This window comes from Pygocentrus nattereri, chromosome 14, assembly GCF_015220715.1.
Source record: "Pygocentrus nattereri isolate fPygNat1 chromosome 14, fPygNat1.pri, whole genome shotgun sequence".
Taxonomy (NCBI): Eukaryota; Metazoa; Chordata; class Actinopteri; order Characiformes; family Serrasalmidae; genus Pygocentrus; species Pygocentrus nattereri.
In genome coordinates, this window is record NC_051224.1 from 31198432 (window position 1) to 31226321 (window position 27890).

Sequence of the window (27890 nt, forward strand, 5' to 3'; positions counted from 1 at the left end):
GTGCTCTTGCACTGGACAGTGATGTACGAGTAGAGCAAGAAATACAGAAGATTAGTTTAAAAAAAGTGCTACAAAGCGTTCTTTGAGCAATGCCATTAAAGTTAGCTAAAGAACCAAGTTTATAGAAGAGCTTTGTGAATGAGAAGAATCTTTTTAAAGGGATAAAAACTTAGAAATTTATTTCAGGGCTCTTCCTAGAACCTTTACATCATGCGGACATTCCTTAAACTTTGAAAAAGTTCTTAGGTCCATTGAAAGGTTCTTTGAAGAACCACAAAACATATTGCATATTGGTTAAACACAATCATCACCAATTAAGTGGAGCTTGAAATAGTGCAGGCCACTCATTGGTCAAACACAGCTGTCACATAATGGGTGGAGTCTCAAATAGTGTAGACCACTGATTGGTCAAACACAGTCATCCCAAAACTGGTGGAGCTTGAAATAGTGCAGAACACTGATTGGTCAAGCACAGTCGTCACAGAATGGGTGGAACTAGAAATATTACAAAGCTTTGATTGGTCAGTAATCGTATTGCAGGCCACTGATTGGCCAAACATAGATGTCAGAGAATGGGTGGAGCTAGAAACAGTGCAAACCATTAATTGGTCAAAATAGTCGTCACTGGATGAATGGCACTGGAAATAGTGCAGCCCAATGACTGGTCAAACACAGAATGGGTAGACCTAGAAATTGTGTAGCCTAGTGACTGGTCAGACATAAATGTCATACAGTGGGTGAAGTGAGAAACAGTGTAGCCTATTGGTTGACCAAACAAAACTGTCACAGATTGGGTAGAGCTAGAAATATGAGCAATGTGAGCAATAGCATGTGGGAAATAATGTGACTACTACACAACTTCCGAAGTTTTGTGATGGGAAATGGACACAGGTATGATCGTGATCATGGTTCAGATAGTTCCAGATTCTGATTACTAACTGTACTGCTCTCTACTGCACTGCACTGTCTATCAGTTTGACAGCTTTAACTCTATCTTGTCCTGGGCAGATGGTCAGTTCCAAAACACTGTGGGATTATCGCAAGTTTATAATCTGAAATGTCTTTCTTATGCTGTGATCAGAGTTAGAAAAAGCAGCCATCTGTTTTTTAGCAGCAGTATCTTTCGCTGCCAGATCAGCGTCCTACACTGTGATGAAACAGCACAATCAAAAAGCACACAATAACGCAGCATAATCTCCAGGAGCTCGGGGTGGATCGGGGGGGTGGGGGGAGCTTCCAAACCGCTGGTGAGGTTTAAATATAGAGCTTGCTTCAGGGGGCTATGGGGAACCGCAGCAGTAATCACACTGTGTCTGTGCATCTGACTCTATTTAAAGCCGGGAAGCTCTCTGCAAAGTTACTCAACGCAGTCGGAGGAGGAGAATCTGCTATTTTCAGCAAAAAAAAGAAATCCATGTGTGTTCCCCCTCTGGCGAGTGATGAAGCCAGCCTCCCTGCGTCTATAGAGATAATGCTACATCAATAGAAGTCAAAAAAACAGAAAAGATAGAACATGGAAAGTAGGTGCAGCACAGACGGCAGGAGAAAGACGCTACTGCAGAAAGCAGAACAGGGAAGGAAGGATAAGACTGAAGAAAGAAGTAAAGAAATTAGAGAAAGAAATAAAGAGAAAAAGAGAAAGAATGAAAAATAGAAAAGAGAAAGAGAGAATGAGTGAGAGAGAGAGAAAGATAGAAAGAAGAAAACAGAGAAAGAAACATGAAGCAAGAAGTATGAAAAAGACAAAAGGAAAGCAAGAAAGAATGAAAGAAAGTACAAAAGAAAAAAACCGAACACGGACAAATAAAACAGACAAAAACAGAGAAAACGACATAAAATAAGAAACAAACAAAACAAATACTTCGAGAAAGAAAGAGGGAAAGAGAGAAAGAAAATGAAAGAAAGAAAGAAAGTAAGGGGGATAGGAAAGAAAGAAAAAAGAAAGAAGAACAGAAAGAAAAAAAGGAAAAAGAGATACAAATAGATAGAGAATGACAAAAAAGAAGAAACAAACATAAAACAGACCAATACTTGGAGATGGAATGAGAAAGGAAGAGAGAAAAAAAAGAAAGAGAGAAAACTGAAAAGACAGAAAAGAAAAACATGAGTTGAAAGAAAGACAGAAACAAACAAAGAAATAAACAGACCAATAAACAAAGACAGAATGAAGAAACAGAAAACAGAGAGGGTCAAGAGAAAAAGAGAGAGTGTGATAAAGAGAATGAAATGCTGCCTCGCTCTGTCACTGAAAGTCATCACTGTTTCGTGCTGTATTCAGTCTGTTAGTTGGACACACAGAGCTGCTCCTCTCTGTATCCTCACTCAGCACAAAGCAAAGAATCAGAACCACAATAAGACTGAGAGACACGAAACGACTGAAAGAAGCTCAAAATGAAAGAGAAGCAACAAAGGAGCTGTTCTCTGGAGATTTGGGATGAGCTGGAGGCCCTGGGTTATTTGTGGATTATTCCGGATTAGTGTAATTAATAACATGTGTTCATAAACCTTTAGCGCGTTGCTAAAGCTCCTCTCATCCTCATTTGGATGACAAAGGGATTAGCATATTGCCAGATTAGAATTAGCATTTGTGGAGCATGTGGCTACATCCAGGAAACGTGATTAAACAGGGAGAACATTCCGTGTGTGTGTATGCGTGTGTGTGTGTGTGTGTGTGTGGGTGTGTGTGTCGCCTTCACATGAACACGTTGCTGCATCTTACATTTGTTGCTTAAATTTGCAGCAACTTTTCTTCAGAATGCACTGAGCTAACACACACACACACACACACACACACACAAACACTAACACTCATACACACACAAACACACACATCTATAAACAAAAGTAAACAATTCCAAATCAAACATTCCAGGGATAATTATCGCCAACCATAACCCTAACTGCCAGATCACTGTAGCGTGAGTCATCATTCTCTTTGCACTTTCTTTGTATTGTGCAGCTTGAAATCATAAAACTGCACACACACACATACACACACGCACACACACACACACACACACACACACACACACACACACACACACACACACACTCTAATACCCTCACACACTCGTGCATACATACATATTCATGCTACACATTCAAAAGCATCCAGACTCTTCATCTAATTAGCAAATTTATCCACTTTAAGGTACAGTCATTGCTGACACAGAGATTGCGTAATCTCCATAGAAAAGCATTGCCAATAGAATGCTCTGAAGCAGCCGCACTTGACTGACAAGCTAAATAACCAGTGGGGAAGGCCTAATCATTTCTGGAAACTAAAAATACATGCCTGTTTATTTTTGTTCATTTTTATTCAATAGAATCATCTGAGTATTTATGTTCTTGTTCTTATTTCATTGAGAAGTTCTGGATGGAAATAACTGGGTTCAATCCTAGAAACACACACACACACACACACACACATATCTTCTAAGCCATCCTTCTGGGTCACGAGGGGGGGAGCTGGAGCCTATCCCAGCAGTCACTGGGTGGAAGGCAGGATACATCCTGGACAGGTAATCCTAGAAACAGCCAGTAGAAAATCTGGCCAAGCAGGAATTGTTTTTTTTCTCTGTGGTATCTATAGATAGACCTACTACTGGATCAGACTTCAGGAGCTGAAGAGAATGTCTAAGGAGTTGGATTAACTATCAGCATTAGTAGATCTTCAGTAGAAAAAGTAGATCTTCAGAACGAAATCTGGACACTGATCCAGTGAAAAGCTATCCCAAAAGAGCAGAGACTGTTATTGCAGCAAATGGGGGCATTAACACCTTTAATAACAGGGGTCTATAAATGTTTGACTTATAGTGCAGCCATGGGTGCCAACTTGGGTTAAACACTAGAGGTACAAAAAAATAAATAAATAAGGGATGTATGTCCAAATATATGCCCTAATTATTAAATGAGGATGAAAATCTTCTTTTTGGATAGTAAACTTTCATAGTAAGTCTGAAAACAGCTGCTATAGAGAAACTGTATTTAACAGTTGAGATTTTAGGCATTGCCCTGCGATGGACTGGCGACCTGTCCAGGGTGTATCCTGCCTTCTGCCCGATGACCACTGGGATAGGCTCCAGCACCCCCCTGAGGGAATAGTGGCTTAATTGATAGTAATGTTATGAAAAAAAAGTGACCTATAAAGGTCATTTTATGCTATTACATGCACATTTGCCCTCCTTGAGGTTTACATTGGTCAGTAAGCCTGGCTATCAGTGATGCTATCAAGCCACACCCTTCAGCTGTTTGTCTGCTTTTACAGTTTCAGTACAGCAGCCGTTTGTATGCTTTTGTGCCATGTTTTTCCTCAAGCTTTGCTTTATGATTGGACGGGTGTTGCCCCCACCTCCCTCTTAAGTTATGAGGGGCCAATGCCCCCTGTAGTTGGCGCCTATGAGTGTAGATACACACCCACCCACAGCAGGCATACTCATACACACATTCACTGACAGGTGTGTGTATATGTGACAGGTGTGCAGTGAGTCATCATTTCAGGTAGATTAGAAGATCAGGTGACTGCCTCTGATCCTCTTATGGTAAACAAACAAATCTGCTAACGTGTTTGTTTATCAGCGCTCACTGACTGCCAGTTGCTGAGGCCTGTCCCACAGAAGTAAACAAGCCCAAACACTCTCTCTCTCGCTCGCTCATTCTCTCTCTGAGCTTCCAGCTCATTAACAAATGTTTTTTTTTTATTATTGTTATTACTGCCAATAAAACCGCTGATTAGAGTGAGGTGTGTTTTCAGCACATGGAACAATCTGTATCTGGTGTGCAGCTGCATCTGTCTATGGGAATTGTCGAAAAATCTTAAAAATTGTCTTAAAAATTCAATTTTTCATACCCTTTCACAATAGCGTAGGTCCCCTTGGCAAGCACAGCTGAATTAAAGTCATTTGTAAAAACAATAAAAACACATCTTGTGTCTTTCAAGGCCGCATATTCTGAAAGCCACACCACACAGCCACAAACACAAACACTGTTCCTCGTCTCAGCGCTCCAACCATAGCAGCGCCATTTCCATGCCATTGTTCCTCATTTGCCTTGTTTCGAATCCAGAAGCGCTCGAAGGATGAAGTTTTTGTTTTGTTCCTGGAGGCCGCTGGCCTGCGTCCAAAGGTTTTCCTTTTTTAGCAGGAAGTGAGGTCATTACCTGTTTATGAGTGGGCCGAGAGAGGGCAAGAGGTCCTGAACATGAACCAGAGACATGGTGGACCCAAATAACCCTCTCACACAAACAAGGCCTGATTCAAGAGCTGAGTTACAAAAGCTAATCTAGCCCACCTAAACCATCCCCCTAAAGAGACACACACACACACACCCACACACACACACACACACACACACACACACACACACACACCCACACCCACACACACACACACACACACACACCCACGCCCACACACAGACTCTTTAAAACAACAGTACCTATATGTAATAATAATATATCTCAGATGTATTACATATGCGTAGGTACTTCTATGTGATTTATAGTACACATATACGCACTATTATATATATATATATATATATATATATATATATATATATATGTGTGTGTAACAATACGATCATTTTCTCATTTGTATTACATACATGTGAGTATTTTTTAAACATGGAAGTTTAGAAATATACATAAAAGTACATAAGAATACATGTAACATATATTACATATATATGTTTATGAAGCATAGTGGTATGATAGTGAGAGGCTGAAATCATGGAGGAGTTGGAACTGGTCCTTTTACTGGACACTGATTAAAATTGGAAACTAGTTCTATAATAATACTGAATTTCTAAAAGTGATAAATACATTCTGAGGAAGCAAATTCTGTGATCCATTGATCATATATTACATATTTGTGAGTGGCAAAAGTATGTGAACCTTTGCTTTCAGTATCTGGTGTGACCTTCCTGTGCAGCAATAACTGCAACTAAATGTTTCCCGTAACTGTTGATCAGTCCTGCACACCGGCTTGCAGGAATTTTAGCCCATTCCTCCGTACAGAACAGCTTCAACTCTGGGATGTTGGTGGGTTTCCTCACATTAACTGCTCGCTTCAGGTCTTTCCACAACATTTCGATGGGATTAAGGTCAGGAGTTTGACTTGGCCATTCCAATTACCTTTATTCTTCTTTAACCGTTCTTTGGTAGAAGGCCTTGTGTGCTTAGGGTCGTTGTCTTGCTGCATGAGCCACCTTCTCTTGAGATTCAGTTCATGGACAGATGTCCTGACATTTTCCTTCAGAATTCTCTGATATAATTCAGAATTCATTGTTTCATCAATGATTGTAAGCCATCCTGGCCTAGATGCATCAAAACAGGTCCAAACCACCACCATGTTTCACAGATGGGATAAGGTTCTTATGGAGAAAGGAAAACCAGTGTTTTCCTTTCTCCAAACATAACGCTTTTCATTTAAACCAAAAAGTTCTATTTTGGTCTCATCCGTCTACAAAACATTCTTCCAATAGCCTTCTGGCTTGCCCATATGATCTTTAGCAAACTGCAGATGAGCAACAATGTTCTATTTGGAGAGCAGTGGCTTGTGAACTGTTGTTCAGTGTTCTCCTGATGGTGGACTCATGAACATTAACATCAGCCAATGTGAGAGAGGCCTTCAGTTGCTTAGAAGTTATCCTGGGGTCCTTTGTGACCTCACCAACTATTACACGCCTTGCTCTTGGAGTGATCTTTGTTGGTCAACCACTCCTGAGGAGGGAAACAATGGTCTTGAATTTCCTCCATTTGTACACAATCTGTCTGATTGTGGATTGGTGGAATCCAAACTCTTTAGAGATGGTTTTGTAACCTTTTCCAGCCTGATGAGCATCAACAACTCTTTTTCTGAGGTCCTCAGAAATCTTCTTTGTCCGGGCCATGACACACTTCCATAAACATGCGTTGTGAAGAGCAGACTTTGATAGATCCCTGTTCTTTAAATAAAACAGGGTGCCCACTCACACCTGATTGTAATCCCATTGATTGAAAACACCTGACTAATTTAACCTTCAAATTAACTGCTAATCCTACAGGTTCACATACTTTTGCCACTCACAAATATGTAATATTGGATCATTTTCCTCAACAAACAAATGGCTAAGTATAATATGTTTGTGTCATTTGTTTCACTGGGTTCTCTTTATCTACTTTTAAGACTTGTGTGAAAATCTGATGATGTTTTAGGTCATATTTATGCAGAAATACAGAAAATTCTAAAGGGTTCGCAAACTTTCAAGCACCAATGTATATATATATATATATATATATATATATATATATATATATATCGCTGTTGTTGGAAGAAAACCTTCTATCTCCAAAATGATAACTTTATAGGAGAAGGAAAAAAAACAACCCTGCTTTACTTTTAATGCAAGTCTATGGAACTAGAATTTCTTCCAAGTAATTTTGGGCCATTTTTCATGAAATTTTGACGCATTCACACATTGACAAAGGGCATTTTGAAATGATGCCAGTTAATTAAAGTTATAGTTTTCTCTGATTTTCCTAAAAAGTCCAAAAAACTTTTCTTGGATGCTACTTTTACATCCAAGCATGATCGCATCAACTGTTATTATAATATTTCACAGTGTTCCTGATCTTAAACTGCTCTATGCCAAATTTCCTGGGAGGTGTTGCAGACATTAATTTCTAAACAAACACTTGTTCAGATTTCTGTTTTCATGTGCATTTTACCTACCATAAACTTTGTAGTTTATAGACGTAAGGGTTGTTGATGCAACTGGATTTAGTGAAATGATTGGTCAAAACTAACTTGTGTTTTGACAGGTAACTTGTGTTTAGACTTACGCAAGTCTGGTGAAACACAGAACAGCCACTCTCATTGTTGTATCAGACTGACAGCTAGACTGCAGGAGGGTTATTTTTGACTCTCTGACCAATCCGAATGTACAGTCAGATGTTTCTGACCTTACTGCCTCATTCAGAATCTTCCATCACCAGTTTTACATACAAACACACCCACCCAGAAAAACAGGCCTGTCTCACCTTCCTGCCATTCAAATTCACATTCAGCTCTGCTCTGCCTTCCACTACTCGAGCTTCCTGAAAGCTTGTCTGAGAGACAACTACGCAGACCACCCTAGTGCAGCTTCTCCCCTTCAAAATGTCAAAATATAGCTGTATTTCAGCCTGTAGAAGCCTTTACCTTCCACTATAAGCCCTTATCCTCAGCCATAATAGTGTTGCAATATAATTTTATAGTAGTTCTTTCTCACTCACAGCTCATTAAAACTAGATTTTCAGGTGATAGTGCAGATTGTAACCTTTTGGTGAGGCAAGGAGATTCTGTTATGATTTGAATTGATGAAAAGTTATTGTAGTAAATATAAACGTAAATTATGACATAAGTAACCATAATGTTGATTATGTAATACTCAAATTGGAAATTTTGTCATTTTCTGACTTTGGCGGGGGATTTTATGTAAGTTCTCAGGCTCTGTTTGCTCTCATTTTTTTTAAATATAGTATTACAGCTCAGCCTCAGCTAATGAGATACTGCACTCAGTAAACACTCTTAGAAGACAGGAAGTCGAATAGGGATAAAAAATAGGCAATGTTTCAAGTTTTGTGATTTTAGTCTATCATGCACTTGTGTGCTCAAGCCAAAATACTGAGTTTACGAGTCCCGCTTTTTCTGCCGCCGGGAAACTGGCACAGTTTGTGTGCTACATGAGAACAACGGGAACAGGAAAACAGCGATCTTGGAAAATGTGCATAACTGGGTTTTATAATCACGGCTCTTTTACTGGCAAGAAAAAAGAAAGGGAATAATGATGAGGAGTGTGAATGTATATGGCTGTCTGTCTGTCTGCCCTGCGATGGACTGGCGAACTGTCCAGGATGTATCCTGCCTTCCACCCAATGACTGCTAGGACAGGCTCCAGCTCTCACTGCAACCCAGAAGGATAAGTGGCTTAGAAGATGGATGAATGGATGTGTGTGTGTGTATATATATATATATATATATATATATATATATATATATATATATATATATACTCATTCCTCTGCCTTTACATGCATATGAATTTGAGTGAGATCACATTCTTAATCCATAAGGTTTAATATGATGTCAGCCCACCCGTTGCAGCTATAACAGCTTCACCTCTTCTGAGAAGGCTTTCCACAAGTGTTAAGAGTGTGTATGGGAATTTTTGACCATTCTTCCAGAAGCGCATTTATGTAGTCAGACACCAGTGTTGGATGAGCTGGTTTGCAGTCTCCACTCCAATTCATCCCAAAGCTGTTCTATTGGGTTGATATCAGGACAGGCCAATCAAGTTCTTTCACACAAAACTCGCTCATCCATGTCTTTATGGACCTGCTTTGTGCACTGGTGCGCAGTCACGTTGAAACAGGAAGGGGCCGTCCCCAAACTGTTCCTACAAAGTTGGGATCATGAAATTGTCCAAAATCTCTTGGTTTGCTGAAGCATTAAGAGCTCCTTTCACTGGAACTAAGGGGCCGAGCCCAACTCCTGAAAAACAACCCCACACCATAATCCCCCCTCCACCAAACTTTACACTTGGCACAATGCAGTCAGACAATTACCGTTCTTCTGGCAACCGGTAAACCCAGTTTTGTCCATCGGATTGCCATATGGAGAAGCGTGATTCGTCACTCCAGAGAACACGTCTCCACTGGTCTAGAGTCCAGTGGCAGCGCTTTACACCACTGCATTCAATGCTTTGCATTGCGCTTGGTGATGTAAGGCTTGGATGCAGCTGCTCAGCCATGGAAACTCATTCCATGAAGCTCTCTACACTGTTCTTTAGCTAATCTGAAGGCCACATGAAGTTTGGAGGTAGATTGTGATAGATTGACTCTGCAGAAAGTTGCCGACCATCAGCATTACTGCAGTGCTGAAAATGATCCAGCACCCAAATAGTATATGCCAAGAGGGGCTAACAAAGAATGCAGAGAAACAAATGGACTACAGCCTGTAATTGTTATTGAACTACAAAGTGCAGCAGTAGAGCTGATAAAATGGACAATGAGCATAAAAACAAGGTCATAATGTTATGCCTGATGGGTGTATAGTATACTATATATAAATAAAATAATTAAAACAATTATTTAGACCTTGGATATTAACAAGGATTATGAGCTATTGAAACCTCCTGCATTAATTGAGATCGTAATAAGCTAAAATTTTTTGTTTCATTTTAAGATCTTTATCATATCTGTAAAATTAAGTTGATTTGGATTTATCAAAAATGGTGGTACGGCGGCACGGTGGCGTGGTGGGTAGCGCTGTCGCCTCACAGCAAGGAGGGCCTGGGTTCAATTCCCCGGCCGGGCGACCGGGGTCCTCTCTGTGTGGAGTTTGCATGTTCTCCCTGTGTCTGCGTGGGTTTCCTCTGGGTTCTCCGGTTTCCTCCCACAGTCCAAACGACATGCAGTCAGGCCAATTGTGTAAAATGATCAAATTGTAAGTCGCTCTGGATAAGAGTGTCAGCCAAAATGCCATTAATTATAAATGCTGTCCCATGTTTCATGTGACTACCAACCCTAAAGAGTTTTAGTACATAAGTGGAGTCTTATTTTAGCCACATCCCTCATAGTGAGCGGCGTGTCTCATTGTTTGGAAGTGAATGTATAGCAAAGTCTGAAAATCAGCATGGAACATCAAGAATTGTCACCTGTTTTTGCAACAAAGTAATTTTTTTAGTTTTATTGAAAAATGTTATGACTGAATGTGTGTATAACTGTTTAGAGTTCTGCTCAAAATGAGTTAAAATTGTCACAACCGAAACAGAAACTTTAACAAAAGTTTTGGTAGCGTTATGATCATTTTGATGGTGACTGGAATGTTCAAATATTTACTTTACAAAATAAACATAATTAAGGTATAGAGTCACTCAAAGTCCAAGTCACAACTCTGACTGAACCAACTTAGTTCACGCATTTATGTGCAAAATAGGTTCTACTTTACAAAGTCAGCACTGTTGTGTTAAGTAACCTACATTGTGCCTCACATTGTAGGTTACACACACACACACACACACACACACACACAATCTAGGTTTCTTAAGATGGCTCGTCTAATCTGACTGCAGGTCAGAGAGCAGTGCTGGAAAACAAGCTGCACTGACCTGATGTGGCTCATGCACTGATCTGTGTGTGTGTGTGTGTGTGTGTGTGTGTGTGTGTGTGTGTGTGTGTGTGTGTGTGTGTGTGAAAGAGAGACAGTGTGTTTTATGTGAGTTTACTTTAGCAGTGGTGTCTGTAAACTGTGTACAGCAGCCAAAGGACTTAACAGCAACTGTTTAACCAACAAATCAATTCAGCAAGTCAACCAGCACTCGCACACTGTAAAACATGACTCAGTGTTTTTAAAAAAGTGATGTAACCTGGTTGCCTTAAGATTTTGATTTCAATGAGCTTATAATAATAATAATAATAATAATAATAATAATAATAATAATAATGTTTTACATCCAGATTATGAATTTGTTTAAGTAAACAAACTAAATCAGATTTTTACAGCATGTGTAAGATACTGTGGGGTCCAAAAGTCTGGTGAAACCACTTGTGAAAATGCTTCTATTATGCATTTCTTCTTAATTTAATGCAACATTTCTTAGTACAAATGATATTATTAGCTTCACAGCTTGAGTGACAGTCTTTGAATGCTTACATGAATTTAGGGGCTTCTTTGAATTTGGTACAACCACCCTTTGCTTTAATGACACTCGACCTGGCATGAACTCCATGAGGTTTGTGCAAAAGACTCTAAACAGTAGGTCAAATCCGCCTGAGAGTAGTTTGAGTGAACACAAGCTATAATGGAAGGAATAAGACCAATAAAAATCTGACTGTTTTTATACAAAACCTGAAGGTCAATTTCACATATGTGCTTCAGTCTGAATAGTGGTCTAGAAATACAGCAGAACCTTGACCATTTCTTCTTCGGTTAAATTGTTGAAGCTTTTCTTTGTTTTACATTTTTTAAGATGTGTGTGTGTGTGTGTGTGTGTGTGTGTATGTATGTGTGTGTGTGTGTGTGTGTGTGTTGCGTTCACTAATCCTCAGCAGTGTTTTGTCTCCAGCCTCTGATGTGTTGTTTCTCTTCTCTTCTCCAGAGACGCGTCAAATACCGATCATATCACAGTCACAGTTTACAGTCATCCACTATGCAATTACACCATCTCTGTCTTCACACACACACACACACACCTATCAGGGATTACAGTTTCCTGCTGGAGACACTTCGTCATAAAGGCTCCCTTCAGCCAGTGTAATATTAGACTTTGAACAAACACTTCTCAAGCAGCGCTCTTAGAGATGACGCCTGATCTTTATAATCGAATCACAGAAAGCCACCATTAAAGCAATAGTTCCGTGAAAAATCTCACATTTGCGCAATTTATCCCTTGTCTCAAATGTAGTCAAATGAACCAACCCATGTTTGATGTCTGAACTTTTCTTCCATTAGCAATGAAAAATTACATTGCTTCAAGTCTCAACTCTATACCTAAACCATCACACATTCACTTTAACCTATGTTGAGTTGGTGAATAATCTAAATAGACTTGCTTATCGTCACTGTAAGTCAATTTTTTCATTGAATTTTTCCATAGTGTAAAACTGCCAGCTGACCTTTACATGAACATTTCATGATGAACAGACCAGCAAAAATGGTCTAAAATTATTTGGCATAAACCTTTTTTTTTTTCATGCATTGAAAGTTAAGAACATTTTTTCTCCTGTAAAGTTGTGTTTCTGATACTGTGTGATACTCTGTTGTCTGCAAAAATGGACAAAAGTATGTCACACAGCTAAAAACAGTACATCAGCCAACTTGAAGCAGGCTATCAACAGGAAATTGAATTAATTAGCCATTAGGTATGGAGAGTGGTCATGTAACTGCATGAGCTTAGCCTTCGCATGCAATCCCCTTACATAGCACACCACATTAATTCCTTAAAGATTACCAGAGAATAAGCTCAAAGGCAAAACATTTACATCCATGACACGTTCACAACAATTCCAAAAAAGCTGGAACAGAAGTAAAAGTAATGTCATAGTCTAAAGAATGATTGCCCAAAGTTGGGCTGCTGTTGGAGATAAAACAGATAACAGTACTGACAACTTTTATGGCATGTACAGCTATAGACAACAAGAAAAATACAAAATACATGAATTTTGACTACTTAATGACCTCATAATTCATGCTACATTTTAAATTATATGTATCCACATTATGATGTATCAGGGGTTTATACAGCCCTAACACACACAGCCCTAACACACATACACACACACACACACACACACACACACACACACACACGTACTCTATCATAAAATAGGCGATCTCACTGCAGACCAAACAGACCACGTCCATCTGTCCAGTTTTCCCAGACTCTAACTCACGTAGACACCACTCTCTAACCCACACACATACATACACCAGCAGTCCTTCTCTCACTAACTCACTCAGACATCTCTGAGTGTGTAATCCTCCTGTAAGTCGTGCCAGTAGCAGAGTGTCTAGCACAAACATATGGTCCAGTCTAAGCCTCTTACACTTTACCATCACTCCACACACATACACAGTGCAGGGTGTGTGTCCCACACCCCAAAAACCAAAGGGGGTCCCAAAGACACTTGTAATTACAACTTAAAGCCTCAGAGAGGTGTGTGAAGGGATTACTGAGGATGAGCATCATGGGAATGCTAGCAAGGAGATTGGGTTCAAATTTGGGTCCAAAACATCTGTGTGTACAACGCTACAGAGTTACTACTGATGAAAAAACGAAAAAGAGACACATTGAATTGAAGGGTAAAGTGGTTGGTGTAGTGTAGTTGGTAAGACCTCTACCTTTTATGCTGTAGACTGGGTTTCAATCCCTGCCTGGGCAAGGACCCTACACTATAATATGAGTCCTTGGGCAAGACTCCAAACAGCACCTTGGCCTACCTGTTTAAAATGATCAAACTCTAAGTCGCTTTGGAAAAGATCGTCTGCCAAATGTCATAAATATAAAAGTAATGTCATAGTCTAAAGAATGATTGCCCAAAGTTGGGCTGCTGTTGGAGATAAAACAGATATAACAGTACTGACAACTTTTATGGCATGTACAGCTGATACAAGAAAAATACAAAATACATGAATTTTGACTACTTAATGACCTCATAATTCAGAGGACGCAGACAAAATGTATCACCATTGGCACATTTTTGTTTACCACAGTATTAGATAGTGGCAGTTTATCAACTTTTCTGTAGGAAAAAAACAGGTTAGTCCTTATTTGGACCAAGAGGTATATGATCTGAAAGGTCAATTCAGAACCTTAGAGTTGACATACAGTAAAATTCTACGTTGAAAACTGCTGTTCCACAACTATTATATGATTCTAATTACTATATGTGCCTAGTTAAAGCCAATCAGCTGTGTTCTAAATCAGAGTGGTTAAAATAGCTTTTTTGGGTAGAGGGCCAGTATTACTGATTGGAGTGGTTTTAGTTTTGTTTCCAGCACTACTTTCAAAAAGTGGTCACAGACTCTCTTGCTGGAGATCTACTTTCCTGCAGGTTGCCTGTCCAACCCACACCTCGTTCAACTAATCCAGGACTTCTGAAGACCTTAAGATCATTTGTTGGATCAGACATGGTGGATAAAAGCTGGAACTAAATTCTGTAGTGTGGATCTCCTAGAGCACTGTTCTAATATAGAGATGGTAAAAAGCTCTTTGAAGTGATGCTATTAAAGAACCACCAGTTGGTTCCTGAACAAACATTTTGCCAGATGGTTCTTTACCTCCTTTTCTCTGCAGTCATGAAATGCCCTCAGTCGAGGTATGTGTACTTTTTCCTCAGTAACATTGATGGAACAGATTCTGATGGAAATGAGTATGACTTTTCTCCATCCCATTTTCCGGTCATCCGAGATGGACTGGGGTCACAGCAGATTATCTGTTCTGCCAACGTTATTTACTGAAGCATTGTTCTCAACTCCATCTAACAGTGGCCCAGCCAAACATAGGTTTTCATCAGCTCTCAGCTAAACACTTAATTATGCCTTCACACACAGACTGAGTGCGTGTGTGCTCTTCAGATGAAGCGTAAATAAACCAAGGGTGGAAATGGCATTTTTGTCTGTGTGGATAGCTGTTGCCCCGGTAAGAAGAGGCTTCATGGCTGTGGTTAGGCACAGCTGAATGGAAACACACACACACACACACACACACACACACACACACACACACACACCCCAATGAAAGAGAGCAAGAGAGTGAAAGAGTGAGAGAAAAAAAGAGAGATAAGTTATTTTTGCAATGCATTCCCATCATTATGCATGATTTAGCTTTCTATTGAGTTCATAAATAGGGTTTTTTCTATAAGACATAATTATGGATTTATTGATTCATTGAATGTGGGACAAGATTTGTTTCTAATATTTTAAATGGTTTCCATGCCCAACCTTCAAGTTTGTAGTGTCTGTCACTGAACTCCTTGGTAGTTTCGGTAAGGCTTTATGAGATGAATAGAGGCTGCCCAATCAACAGTGACAGGTTCTCAGCTGACTTCAGGACAACTATGGTTTATCTCTGTATGAAATGCTACACTCCCCAGAGTGACTTCTTGAGATGTACAGGTATGCAAACACACATTCCATACAGTCAGAAAACAGAAAAAAAGGTACAAACCCTTACTGGTGTTGAACCCTTAAGAATTCGACTTCAGTGTCTTTAGGTAGGGAATATAAGTTTATCCTTTGGAATTATATGTTTTAAGTTGTATTGGCTCCACACAATGTGTCTTGTCTCCAGGCTTTTTATTTTAGTGTTGGGTTTTAAACATAAGGTTATAAAAAGGTGCAAATGCACACCTTTCATTTAAGAAAAACTGAAGGTACACAGTTGGATTATTAAGACTATTGTTCCTTTAAGGGTACATTAACATTGTTTGTACTTTGATTGACAAAAAAAAAACAAAAAAACTTTTTTTCTGACATTGGAGGAAATACAACACAGCAGATAACAGATTCTGCTTGAAAAATGTCATAATCTTCATAATTCTTTATATGGTGCTCTTGTAACATTGCCAGCTAAGCCAGTATGCTTTAGCCTAATTTCAGCAGCTGCACAGTTCAGGCTACAAGCTCTGTAGTTGGTTTATAATAGTGACAAGATGAAAATATTGGGTTACAAACTCATTACATACTACAACCAACAAGACAAAAGCTTCACTGTTAACAAGCATACTTTCTTGCTGCTTTTTTGGTCTTATTAATTGTATGAGTAGTCTGCATTTCCTGTTAGCTGGGGTCTGGTATGGATAGATTTCTACAACATAAATTGAATGTATGCTATTTCAGTAATTAGTGAAAACCAAGATGCGAGAGAGAAAATGTAATGTTTACAAGTGAGAGTTATTTCTCCTGTTCAGCATCATTTTTATTCAGCAAATGATGGTCTCATGCTGTACTCTAAACTCCATAAACATCATAAACACACCTTTCTGAAAGGTCAGAGGGAGAGTGAGAAAGCATGAGAGAGAGAGAATGGAAAAGTGACTAAACCACAGTGTTATGGCATGTTGTTTAAAAGCTCAAGTTGAGTTTTACAGGCCATTTTCACTACGCTTGAGGAATCTGATATTTTAGCCAGCTTGGACAAAGCCTCTGGAATTTGGCCATGCTTTTCCTGACCGCCACCTTTAAAAACAACCTCACCACACTCACACATGTCATGCTGCTTTTAATAAAACAATTCCCCACAGTTAGGGCCAGTTAGAAGTTTGGACATGGACGTTCTTCACAAACATAAAAAACAAAATTCAATCTAAATGTTTATGTTTAGATAAAAAATAAAATGGGGTCTATAGCAAATGCAAAGAATGATGTTGTTCATGAGTATGAATTTATGTCCAAAGCAAAATTACATATTTTTAAACATTACCACCTCAACAAGCAGATTTCATTTAGAACTTTGATGAAATTTAGAGAACCAAAATAATGCTAAGTAATAATGCTATTACTTAGTTTAACCTCTTGAATGGCCAAGGCCCAAAGCCAGTTTGTGTCGAAGTGGCAGTAGTTACTGAATAATAAGTCTTAGAATGTAATAAGCCTGGGTTTTTAATGGGGGTTAAAAGTAAGGTGGAACACATGTCCTAGAATGAGTCTAAATAGCTATGTTTAGTAGCAACTCATTTCATAGTTTTGATTACTTGATTATTTTTTTAAAACATGCAAAATGGCAGTGACAAAACATGATTATACAGTTTAAAACACAAATGGCAAAAAACTATGCAATAAAGTTAGCTTCTGCTAGCACCCTTATGGGAAGCTGATGAGCATGATTTTTTTGTCTACTTCTAGATCTAACACCCCATATGTTTGTCTGAAGCTTGCAAGATACATTAACATATATGTTACCTTGAATGTTATAGCTTTACAATGACTCCGTTTTCCATTATCTTACTTTCCGTTTCTAAGAACTGACTGAAAGCTGTGATATTCACAGTGACATATCTAGGTGACATATCTAGGACTTCCAGAAGGCCTAGGAGGACTTTCTTGATTTCGAAATTCATCCTTCCCATTAAAGTAAATCAAAATGTGATAGGTTGATTTCACTTTCAGGTCCTGAAGTCCCAACCAATGGCTGTATCTACCCAGATACTATAAAGAAGACATTCTGATTGGACAATTTTCTGGAGTTTGAAGATCTTTGGTCTCTTAAGAAATCTTAAACAAGGACAATGTTATTACAGTACTTGCTGCATATAAATACGGCAAGCATGATGAATTGAGTGACTACAAATAAGGCAAAAATTATAGACATGTATTCATTAGGCCTTCTCTAAAGGTAATCACCAACGCTGGTCCTGGACATCTCCCCTCCTGTAGTTAGAACCACAATCTGCCACACCTGATAGGATCAGATGCATTAGTGTCGGTATGGGTGGACTTTGTTGGAAAGTAGGTCTCCAGGAGGAGGTTTAGTGACCTCTGCTCTAGAAGATCTACTTTTAGAAGATATGTCTGAAACATTGACTGACACTCTATTAACTCTGTTTATTAAGGGACTATCTATGGTAAAAGCTTTTAGAACTCCAACCAGAGGTGGCGCTGTATTCTCTAATGGCCTCATTATAGTGTCCTTTATTCTGCAGGCATAAATAGAGCTCCGGATTCAGCTGCATAAAAGCACAGAGGCACTAAATGGTGCAGCCATTAACATCTTTTATCTGCTAAATGCTCCTTTAAAGCTGAAAGGACACAGCAAACAGTGTGGTCCTATAGGCTGGGAACGGACAGGGAGGCCTTTCTGTGTGTGGGTGTGTGTTCCATAGGCACACACACAGGAGATTTGCTGTCTCTTTAATAAACGTGAACAAACACGGTTCGTGTGAATGTTGTCAAGCGGCCTTTTCGTTCTTTCATCACCGAGACTGTTCCCATACCTTCTATCCTTTCTGCTCTTTCTCTTCCACTCAATCACTTTCTCCTCCTCTCCATCTTTCAGCGCTCCTCACGCGACTTAACACTCTTCTTTAATGACAGCTAAAGCAAAGGCCATTCAGCCATTAACTGCCAGAAGTTTCTCTTGCCACACTGCAGTCTCAGCAGCATGAACTGGGTGTCATCTAACAGGAAAATACTGAAGATGGAACAGTGTAGACCTGCCAACCTTCAATCTGTGGATTTACAGACATGACTAACAAATTTGGACTGTGTTTTTACCGACATGCAATATTTCTTGCTGTCGGCCCTATTTTGAATTAACCATCTCGGTTACCTGTTGCTTCGAAGTGTTGTTTCATCTCAGGAGGCTCTTTATGCCTCTTTACTTTGCTTTTGCTATAATGCGAAAAGTAATGAAACATGATTTGTGGTTTTACAAACCAGTTTCATTGCTGGCAAGATTCTGCTGGACACAACGGCCCTTATTCATCAAAGCTGCGTCAAAAAGAGCACAGATTTGACCGCTACTCTGCATCTGATTCAAGAAACTATGATGTGGAAGCAAGCAGAGATCTGACCACACAGGATGAATCAGCTTCAGTGCGTAAAATCAAGCGCCAGCCCACCACTACCTCATTTAAATATCATTTACATGACGCATCCCCTTATTCATGCAGATGTTTTTTGTACGGAGCCAATAAAATAACGTAGGTGGAGTCTGAGGTTGAGCAGTATGTGCACCACTCCCCCTACTGGCCAAACTTTATGCGGTATTACGGTAGTGTATGAGATGCTTCTGTGCTAGCTGTGATTTGTATTGTTTATGCCTTGAGTGATGTCAGTAGTGTAATATGTCTTTAAATTGAACATGGAGTATTAGTAGCTTTTGTTCATGGGATGGGTCAGTGAGAAACCTTTTAAAACATTTTATTAAAAAGGACTTTTGAATTTTAATATTTGCATATATATTTTCATTTACATCTATGCACATTATATATATATATATATATATATATATATATATATATATATATATATATATATATATAAAGGGCTACTGACTTTTCAGAACTATTGGCAACAAGCATAAATATCTTATTCATCATTTTATAACACTCGATTGTCTGCATAGGTCGCATATTGTAACTAAGGGTTATTCTGCTCTGGCACCAAGCCAACCTGCATATGGGTATGCACATTGTAGCTGTGTCCATACGAAATGCCTAGTCACCTATCACCAGCTAACGTGAATGCAGGGATATCCATGCTGTACATTGTTCCCATTACCTTATACATTAGCCTTGTGGCTCCAGTGCAAAAGTAAATCAGGCAACATACCAAACAATTTTTGACAGTTTGGAATATGAGGTCAGTTTGATTTCCTCCTCAAACTACACCTTTAAGTGGTTAAAGGGTCTATATTTGGCGTGACACCCTACTGTGCAAGCCCTGCCGAAGTTCTGAACTGGCCGCTCCCGCGGTGCCGTTGGCCAACACACTCGTACTCCCTGCTGGAGAACACAAGCCGTTGGACGAGGCTCTACTGAACGCGTGCGTGGATAGCTCGGGGCCGTCCCAGACGTAACGCACCGCCATTAAATCAGCGGAAAGACACTCACACACACTCTCTCCCTATCTCACTGTCTGTCTCGCACTCTCTTATTTTCCCCGCATCTCCATCCCTATCTCCATTTTTCTGTCAAGATGACATTTTCCTTTAGAAACTGGTCCAGCAGCTTTGGGCTGTGAGAGCGAGACATGGCTGTTCCATCACTGCTACAGCAAGTCGGCCTATAAAACACCTTTACACTGCCACGTCTCCAGCAACACACATACACACATCTCTCAATAACCACTACAGCACGCCAAACCCCCCCATCCCCTTCTCTCACACACTGTTTTCCACTCACTCTCACTGATTCTACCATCTTTCTTCTTTAACTCGCTCTCTCTCTCTGTCTCACTAATTCTCTCTTCTCATTCTTCCTCTCTGTTTCTTTCACTCTTTTCCAGTCTCATCCCTTTCTTGCTTCTTTTCCTTTTCTTTTTCTCTGCGTCTTTCTCTATTCCTGTCTTCCTCCTATTCTCTTTATCTGTCTTTTCCACTGTCCGCTTCTTTCTCGCGCTGATTCACTCTCCCCTTTCTCTCTTTCTCTCATTACTTTCCCCTCCTTCTGTCTTCTTTTCCTCTCACTCATCCATCTTTTTCTGTTTCTCTCATATTCTTTTCCACCTCTCAGTCTTTCTCTCCCTCTCGTTCCCTTTATTTCATTCTGGCTCACACTTTTTTTGCACTCATCCAACTCGCTCTGCCCGTTCTTGCTCTCGCATTCTCACCTCACCTCATTCTCATCACCTGATCACTGATCAATGCATCATCCTCATCATCATCAATATCACCTCTCTCTCTCTCTCTCTCTCTCTCTCTCTCTCTCTCTCTCACTCTCTCTCTCTTTTTCATGGAACTGATTTCCATCCCTTTAAGGCTTCAGTCACGTGCAAATCACTGAAGTTACATTCACTCCCACTCTGGCGCATATACACACAGGCAGACAGACAGACTGACTGACAGTTGCTTTCCAGGGGAAAAGTCAGGGTCAATGTCCAGTGTCTGTTTCCATAATAATGAAGAAAACAGTCTGAAAACCATCAGCCTCTAATGAAAACAAGGCAGCCTCTTTTGGCCAGTTTCATGAGGTGGTACAGCTTCGGCCAGACAACACAATGACCACATTCCTCAACACGTCTCACAGAATGCAAATACCTTGAAATATCTTGGACCGTTCCAACCAAGAGCCCTGTTGAGGTTTTTCAGTATTCTCCTATTAGGACAAAATAGCTGTGTTTTACTATTTATTCAGACCTCCCCCCCCCCCCCACCCCCGTTTTCTGCTGTCAAGTGAATGTTTTTTAATGCATAAACATACATAAACTTACTAATCATTAATCATGTTTTAATAGGGGCAAATATTTATCCTCCTGTCTAACAACTGAGTGTTTATAAGAACAAACAACAAGCGTCTGCCAGGACTCAAATGTGAGACTTTGCACATTGCTGAAATGCAGATGTTTTTACAATTAGAGCTTTATAGATGTCACTCAATGCTTTCTCAGCAGTTACTTGGTCACCTTTCAGCGCTTTTCAGGCTCATTTAAAAACACTAAACCGCGCAGCACTTCGGCCCCCCCAGGATTTCAGTTTGAAAGCCCTGGGATACAGGTGCATCTTAATCCTTACAATTGTAAGTAAATCCATTTAACCTTATATGCCAATTATTAATATTATTGTTTTAAAAATGACAGACACTGAACATTTCATGATGAATGGACCAATAGAAATGCTCCAAAGTTTCTTGGAATACATCTTGTTACATTAATGAATTTTAAAGTTAAAAACTTTTTTTACATTTACAATTTAACATTAAATTGTATGCATTGCTGAATAATAACATTAATAATAATAATCTTTCTTCTTCTTTCGGCAGCTCCCTTTAGGGGTCGCCATAGCGGATCATCTGCCTCCATCTTGCCCTATCCATTGCCTCCTCTACTTTCACACCAACCATCTCCATGTCCACCTTCACTACATCCATAAACCTTCTCTGAGGTCTACCTCTTCTCCTTTTACCCGGCAGCTCCATCTCCAACATTCTTTGCCCAATATATCCACTATTCCTCCTCAACACATGTCCAAACCATCTCAACCTGGCCTCTCTGGCTTTATCTCCAAACTGCTCCACCTTCACTGTCCCTCTGATCTGCTCATTTCTAATCTTGTCCAGCCTTGTCACTCCCAACGAAAATCTCAGCATCTTCATCTCTGCCACCTCCAGCTCAGCCTCCTGTCTTTTAGACAGAGCCACAGTCTCCAAACCATACATCATAGCAGGACGCACTACTGTCTTGTAAACCTTCCCTTTCACTCTTGCTGCTATCCTTCTGTCACACATCAGCCCTGACACCCGTCTCCACCCACTCCATCCTGCCTGCACCCTCTTCTTCACCTCTTTTCTACACATTTTCTAACAACAATAATAATAAAAACAACAACAACAACAACAACTCTGTGGGTCAGAGATGGCCACACATTTTACTCCAATCTAGAAAGAGTGAATTTGCTGGGCTCTAGAAAGGGAGATTTTATTGTTATGATGCTCACCACATACAGAGCCAGACGAAATATACCCATCATTACAGCGGGTCATGTGACTTGGGCTGGAATGTAGGCGGGCCACCCGCTGACCAAGGTGGTTTTGGCCGAAGGCAGAGGAGGAAAGCTGTACTTAGCCAGAATAGCATCTATTCCTCTACTCCACACACACGCACACACACACACACACACACACACACACACACACACACACACACACACACACACACACACACACACACACACACACACACACACACTGACCTCCAAGCAATAAACAATCTACAATCTCACACCCGCATGCAAATGCACACACACACACTACACACACGGTCTTCATAAACACACATACACAGATATTCAAACTCACACCTGGACAGACACACATGCTTATGTTTTAATATGCACATGAAAATGTATGTTATATCCTACTTCCTACAAGAAAATCAAGCCCGACAGCATCTCTTTAAACTGTCACTAATGCAACATCATTAGACAGCTCAACACATTTGCAGGAGAACACTAACCATTACTGTGTTACATCAGCAATCAGATGCCTGTGTTGGCAAGCACTGCACATAGTGGTGGGGGGAGTCTTCGACTCCCAGCCATGGATGGCAGTGGTATCACTGGGGATTGCACTTGTATGGGGATTGAACACTTTGACATTTTGTCAATTAGAAGCATTTTTGGTGATTCAAAACACATCATGTACCTGATTTCTAACTCACTCACTCGCTCATGTTTAGCAGGCTAAAGATTAAAAGCAATGCTTCCAAAACACATACATGAACGTAGACAAGTAACTTACAAGGCCACAGACACTCACTCAAATGCTATTTCTAGCCCACTGCATGACTCCATGTTTAACAAACATATAAATCCAGGCTGATCCAATGCATTAAGTAAACACAGGTTGTTGTGTTCTTACCTGAGTCAATGGCAGTGATGATGAGGATGTAACTGTCCTGAGCCTCACGGTCAAGTGTCCGCACTAGTTTCAGCTGCCCACTGGACGTCAGACTGAAGGCACCTTCGTCGTTCCCTCCGCTCAGACTGTAGCTCAGCTGCCCATTTGGACCATAGTCATCATCACGCCCAACAACCTGCAGAGAGGAAGAGGTGTTAAACCCCTAATAATGGTTGCCCTGATTATGAAAATATTGCAGTAGTTCAAAAACGGTTCCATAGGGAACCATGGATGGTTCATATTTTTGCTCTATAAATGTGAAGTGAGCAAACATGCTCTGTCTAAGGGTCTCTGGGGACTGGTTTGAGAATGTATTAGCCAACATATGTCTGCCATTTTAATATGTCAAAACATGGCATGTGCCCAAACTTTTGCATATTTCATGCTGGACTTAATTTTTTGTATATAAAAATTGGATCTCAAAACAGATAAGAAATATGGTGAAAAAATCATGTTGCTATGGAATCCCAGGTGGTTGCTAAGGTAATGTTAGGCTGTTGCTATGAATCCCAGGTGATTGCGTACATTCCACCATTTATTTCCTAAAGGAAAAGGCACAGAAAATGGCCTTGTGTTTTCATTTGAAGTATATTAGATTCAACATTATAAAAATAGAATATCTGAAACAAAAGCTGTGCTTCACAGTGTCCCAATCTAATGGTCTAACCACAAGCTAATAGGCTCGCCGCAAGCCAACACACTAGCTACAAGCTAACAAGTTATGATGCAACAATGCAATATGATACAGTATAATATATTGTACTGTAACCTCATTACATATGCTGGATTGCTTGCAATAAATGCTATTGGTGTAATACTATCTCAAAAGCAAATGGACAGATGGACAGACAGACAGTTTGAGGAACTGATAGCACACAGCTAATGGTCCTTTGCTGAGGGAAAAGGACTATAATGTAGCCACTAACCATCTAAAAACATGACTTGGCCAGCAATGGTCGTATAAGAGCTTATATGAGTCTGAGCCAGTGGACTGAGGGGAGAGTAATCCATGCCCACTAGCCTGGTTTTTCCAACCTATTCCATTTCTGCTGCTGTCCAGTACATGGGTATCCAGCAGCAATTTCATGTCTCTGAGCCTGAGTGCTGAAAACCAGACGCCAACCGTTTCCTGTTACCCACACCAGCAAGACTTCACCAGCACCACTTTGCTGTCTCTTGACATCCTTCTCTCTGCTTGTCTTCCGCTCTTTCCAGACTCACTCTTAAAAATAAAGTTTTCTAAATGGTTTTTGGCTTGGACGTCTGCTTGTAGTAAAAAAAAAAAAAAATCTTGAACTGATATACAGTACTGTGCAGTACAGTATGGCCAGTAAGTAGTTTTCCATTTTTCAGCATCACAAACACACACACACACACACACACACACACACACACACACACACACACACACACACACACACACACACACACATATATATACACATGTTCTTCCCCTGGACGGGTTGGCAGTCCATTGCAGGCCAGACATTCACACCTTGGGGCAATTTAGCATGTCCAATTGGACTGACTGCAAGTCTTTGGACTGTGGGAGGACACCAGAGCGCCCAGAGGAAACCCACGCAGACACGGGGAAAAGATGCAAACAGAACATCAAAGGACCCTGGGCACCCAGCCGGGGAATCGAACCCAGGCTCTTCTCGCTGAAAGGTTCAAAAGCCTTCACACCTAGTATAATATTACATTGTTTGGTGTTTACTATGTCCAATATCGGCCTTTATTACAGCTTTCATTCTTTACAGGAGACTTGCTTGCAAGCTTTAAAATAATCTGTAGGTTTATTTTTCCACACCAAAATCTTAGAAGTTGGTTGCTTCTCACAACCCAACCCAATCTCAGAGGTCTGATTTTAACACTAGTGAATTTTTTCAAATCTGAAGCAGGAGTGGAGCTTGATTTCTACTCTCAAAAATCTTTAGATACTGTTTATCTAATAGTGATAGTTTTGTTGGTCTACAAGGTCTTGAATGTATGTGAGGAGATTTTCTCTGTACCTTTTAATAATTTGTTGAAGTCCAGTTTTGGAATCTTCTTTGTTTCCACTTACTTTCTATTGACTTTCCCCTTCCATATGCAAGTGATAGCTAATCATAATCATAATAGCTAATCTCCTCAGAAGTATCTCCAGATGAATGAATAACTTGTACTTAACGGCTGTTTTGACTGGAAATTCAATAAATGAAATGGTGATCTCCACACTGAATGGTTTGGTTCACCGTATAGGTTCTCCAAGCCTGTTAAAGGTGCCTCACATTTACAAAAATGGTTCTTCAAGGAACCAAAAGTGGTTCTTCGATGGCATCCTTCCAATTCCATTTGGCTCCTTTCTTTCAAAGATTGAATCTTCATAAAGCCCACTCTCCTTTAGTGTTCGTTATGGTGTGAATATGAGTACGTATGTGTGCGAGCTCTGCCTTTGCACCCGCTGTGCTACTGGCACACCGTCACGCCGAAGTGTGTGTGGCAAACCCAAAGCTGTCATGGCAGATAGGTAGGTTTCACTTCCTCTCCCAGGTGAGAGCTTGTTTCACCACTGATGGCTGAGACCACCCTCATTATGTCATTTAAGCATTCTGGAGTATGAGTCCTCAAGAATATTACTTACAGCAATTACCTCTGTAAGCTCCACACTGGAAAGCAAGAAGTGAGTCCGCACCAGCCATTTATCATTCTAGTCATGCGTGCATGATGTCAAATTCACAGGTGGTTTGAGTTAAATATACAATTTTGACTCATTTTCGCTTGGTCTTCTATTACTGTACGTTAAGGCAAATGGGAGTGATTTGGGGCAGTTAAGGCAGGTTCTGTTTCATTCCAGAGAGACTAGAAGAGGTTCTATTTGATTTGGATGGGCTCTTTCTTGGTTGTGTATGATCCAGACAGCTTTGGACGTGTTCTGCGTTGGGTCTTTGTGATTTGAATGAGTTCTTTCACAGATCTGTGTGATTTAGATAGATTATGGCTGCATTGCACATGACTGAGGTGGGTTCTATCTTAATATTGAGTGATTTGGATTGGTTCTGTCTTGGTTCTGTGTGGTTTGGATGATGTGTGGTTTTGTCTCAGTCTGCAGGACTTGAATTTGATGTGCTTTGATTCTTTATAATTTGGATAGTCTCTGCTTCAGATTTGAGTGATTCGGTCTAGGTTCTGCATGATTTGAATGCATTCTTAGTGTTCGTTCTATGTGGTCTGGATGGGTTCTGAATGGGTTCTGTCTCATTTCATCAAAAATTTGGAAGAAATTCTTGGTTCTGTATGATTTTATTTAATTTTGTCCCAGTTTTGTTTGATTTGTTCCTACACGTACCTGTAAGATGTTCTTGGGTAGGTTCTCCAGGTTCTCCTGGACTCTGATTGTGTATGGTGAGAGCTCGAACACAGGTGCACAGTCATTAACATCCAGCAGCACGATGTTCACAGTGGCACGATCGACTCTGGGGCTGCTTCCACGGTCTGCAGCCTGAACCACCAGCGAGTATGAAGGCCGGGTCTCCCGGTCCAGCAACTTGGCGACGGAGATCACCCCCGTCACAGAGTCAATCCGGAAGTCAGAGTTCCCATTGCCGGCAGCAATGGAGAAGCGGATCTGCCCATTGGTGCCTTCGTCTGCGTCGCTGGCGAACACCTGCAAGACATCGGTTCCGCTAAGCATGTTCTCCTCAATCTCGATGTCGTAGATGTTCTGCGAGAAACTTGGTGTGTTGTCGTTCACGTCCAGCACCACCATGGTCACCTCCATGGTGGAAGACAGCGGCGGTTGACCTTTGTCTGTGGCGATCACAGTCAGAGTGTAATTGGCCATCTCCTCACGATCCAGCTCACCCATGAGCCTCACGCTTCCGTCAATGTTGTCGATGCTGAACTTTATCCCGTACGAGCCCCCTAATGAGTATTCCACGTAACTGTTGGGCCCACTGTCTGCATCAGTTGCCTGTGCTTTGAAGACCACTGTGTCTACTGCCGTGTTCTCCTGGATATATGCCATCTTCTGCGAGGTGAACACTGGTGGGCAGTCATTGACATCCAGAAGGATGACTGATACCTGGGCAGTGCTGGTGAAGCGAGTGGCTGGAGATGGGGCCATGTCATTGACGGTGATAACAAGGTTGTAGAAGGACTGACTCTCACGGTCTAGAGGTTTACGGGTTTGAAGGACACCTGAGTTAGTAATCCCAAAGTGGGCCTGAGGGTCTCCTGATGCTATGCTGTAGGACAGCTGGGCATTGGAACCTGCAAAAGGACACCAGAATCTTCAATTAATAACAAAGGTAAGTTGAGGTTTAGGTGAACATTA

General features: G+C 40.6%; 1 protein-coding gene across 2 annotated transcripts in view; it reads right to left on the bottom strand.

Moving 5' to 3' along the window:
- Positions 1-27890, bottom strand: part of LOC108434526 (protocadherin Fat 4) — a 150975-nt gene that overhangs the window by 29038 nt on the left and 94047 nt on the right. For both annotated transcript variants that reach the window (XM_037544670.1, XM_017709724.2), the window contains exons 5-6: positions 26904-27826; positions 23537-23711 (exon numbers count right to left, since the gene is read on the bottom strand). In XM_037544670.1, coding sequence (XP_037400567.1) covers positions 23537-23711; positions 26904-27826 — 1098 coding nt within the window. The remainder of the gene's footprint in view (positions 1-23536; positions 23712-26903; positions 27827-27890) is intronic.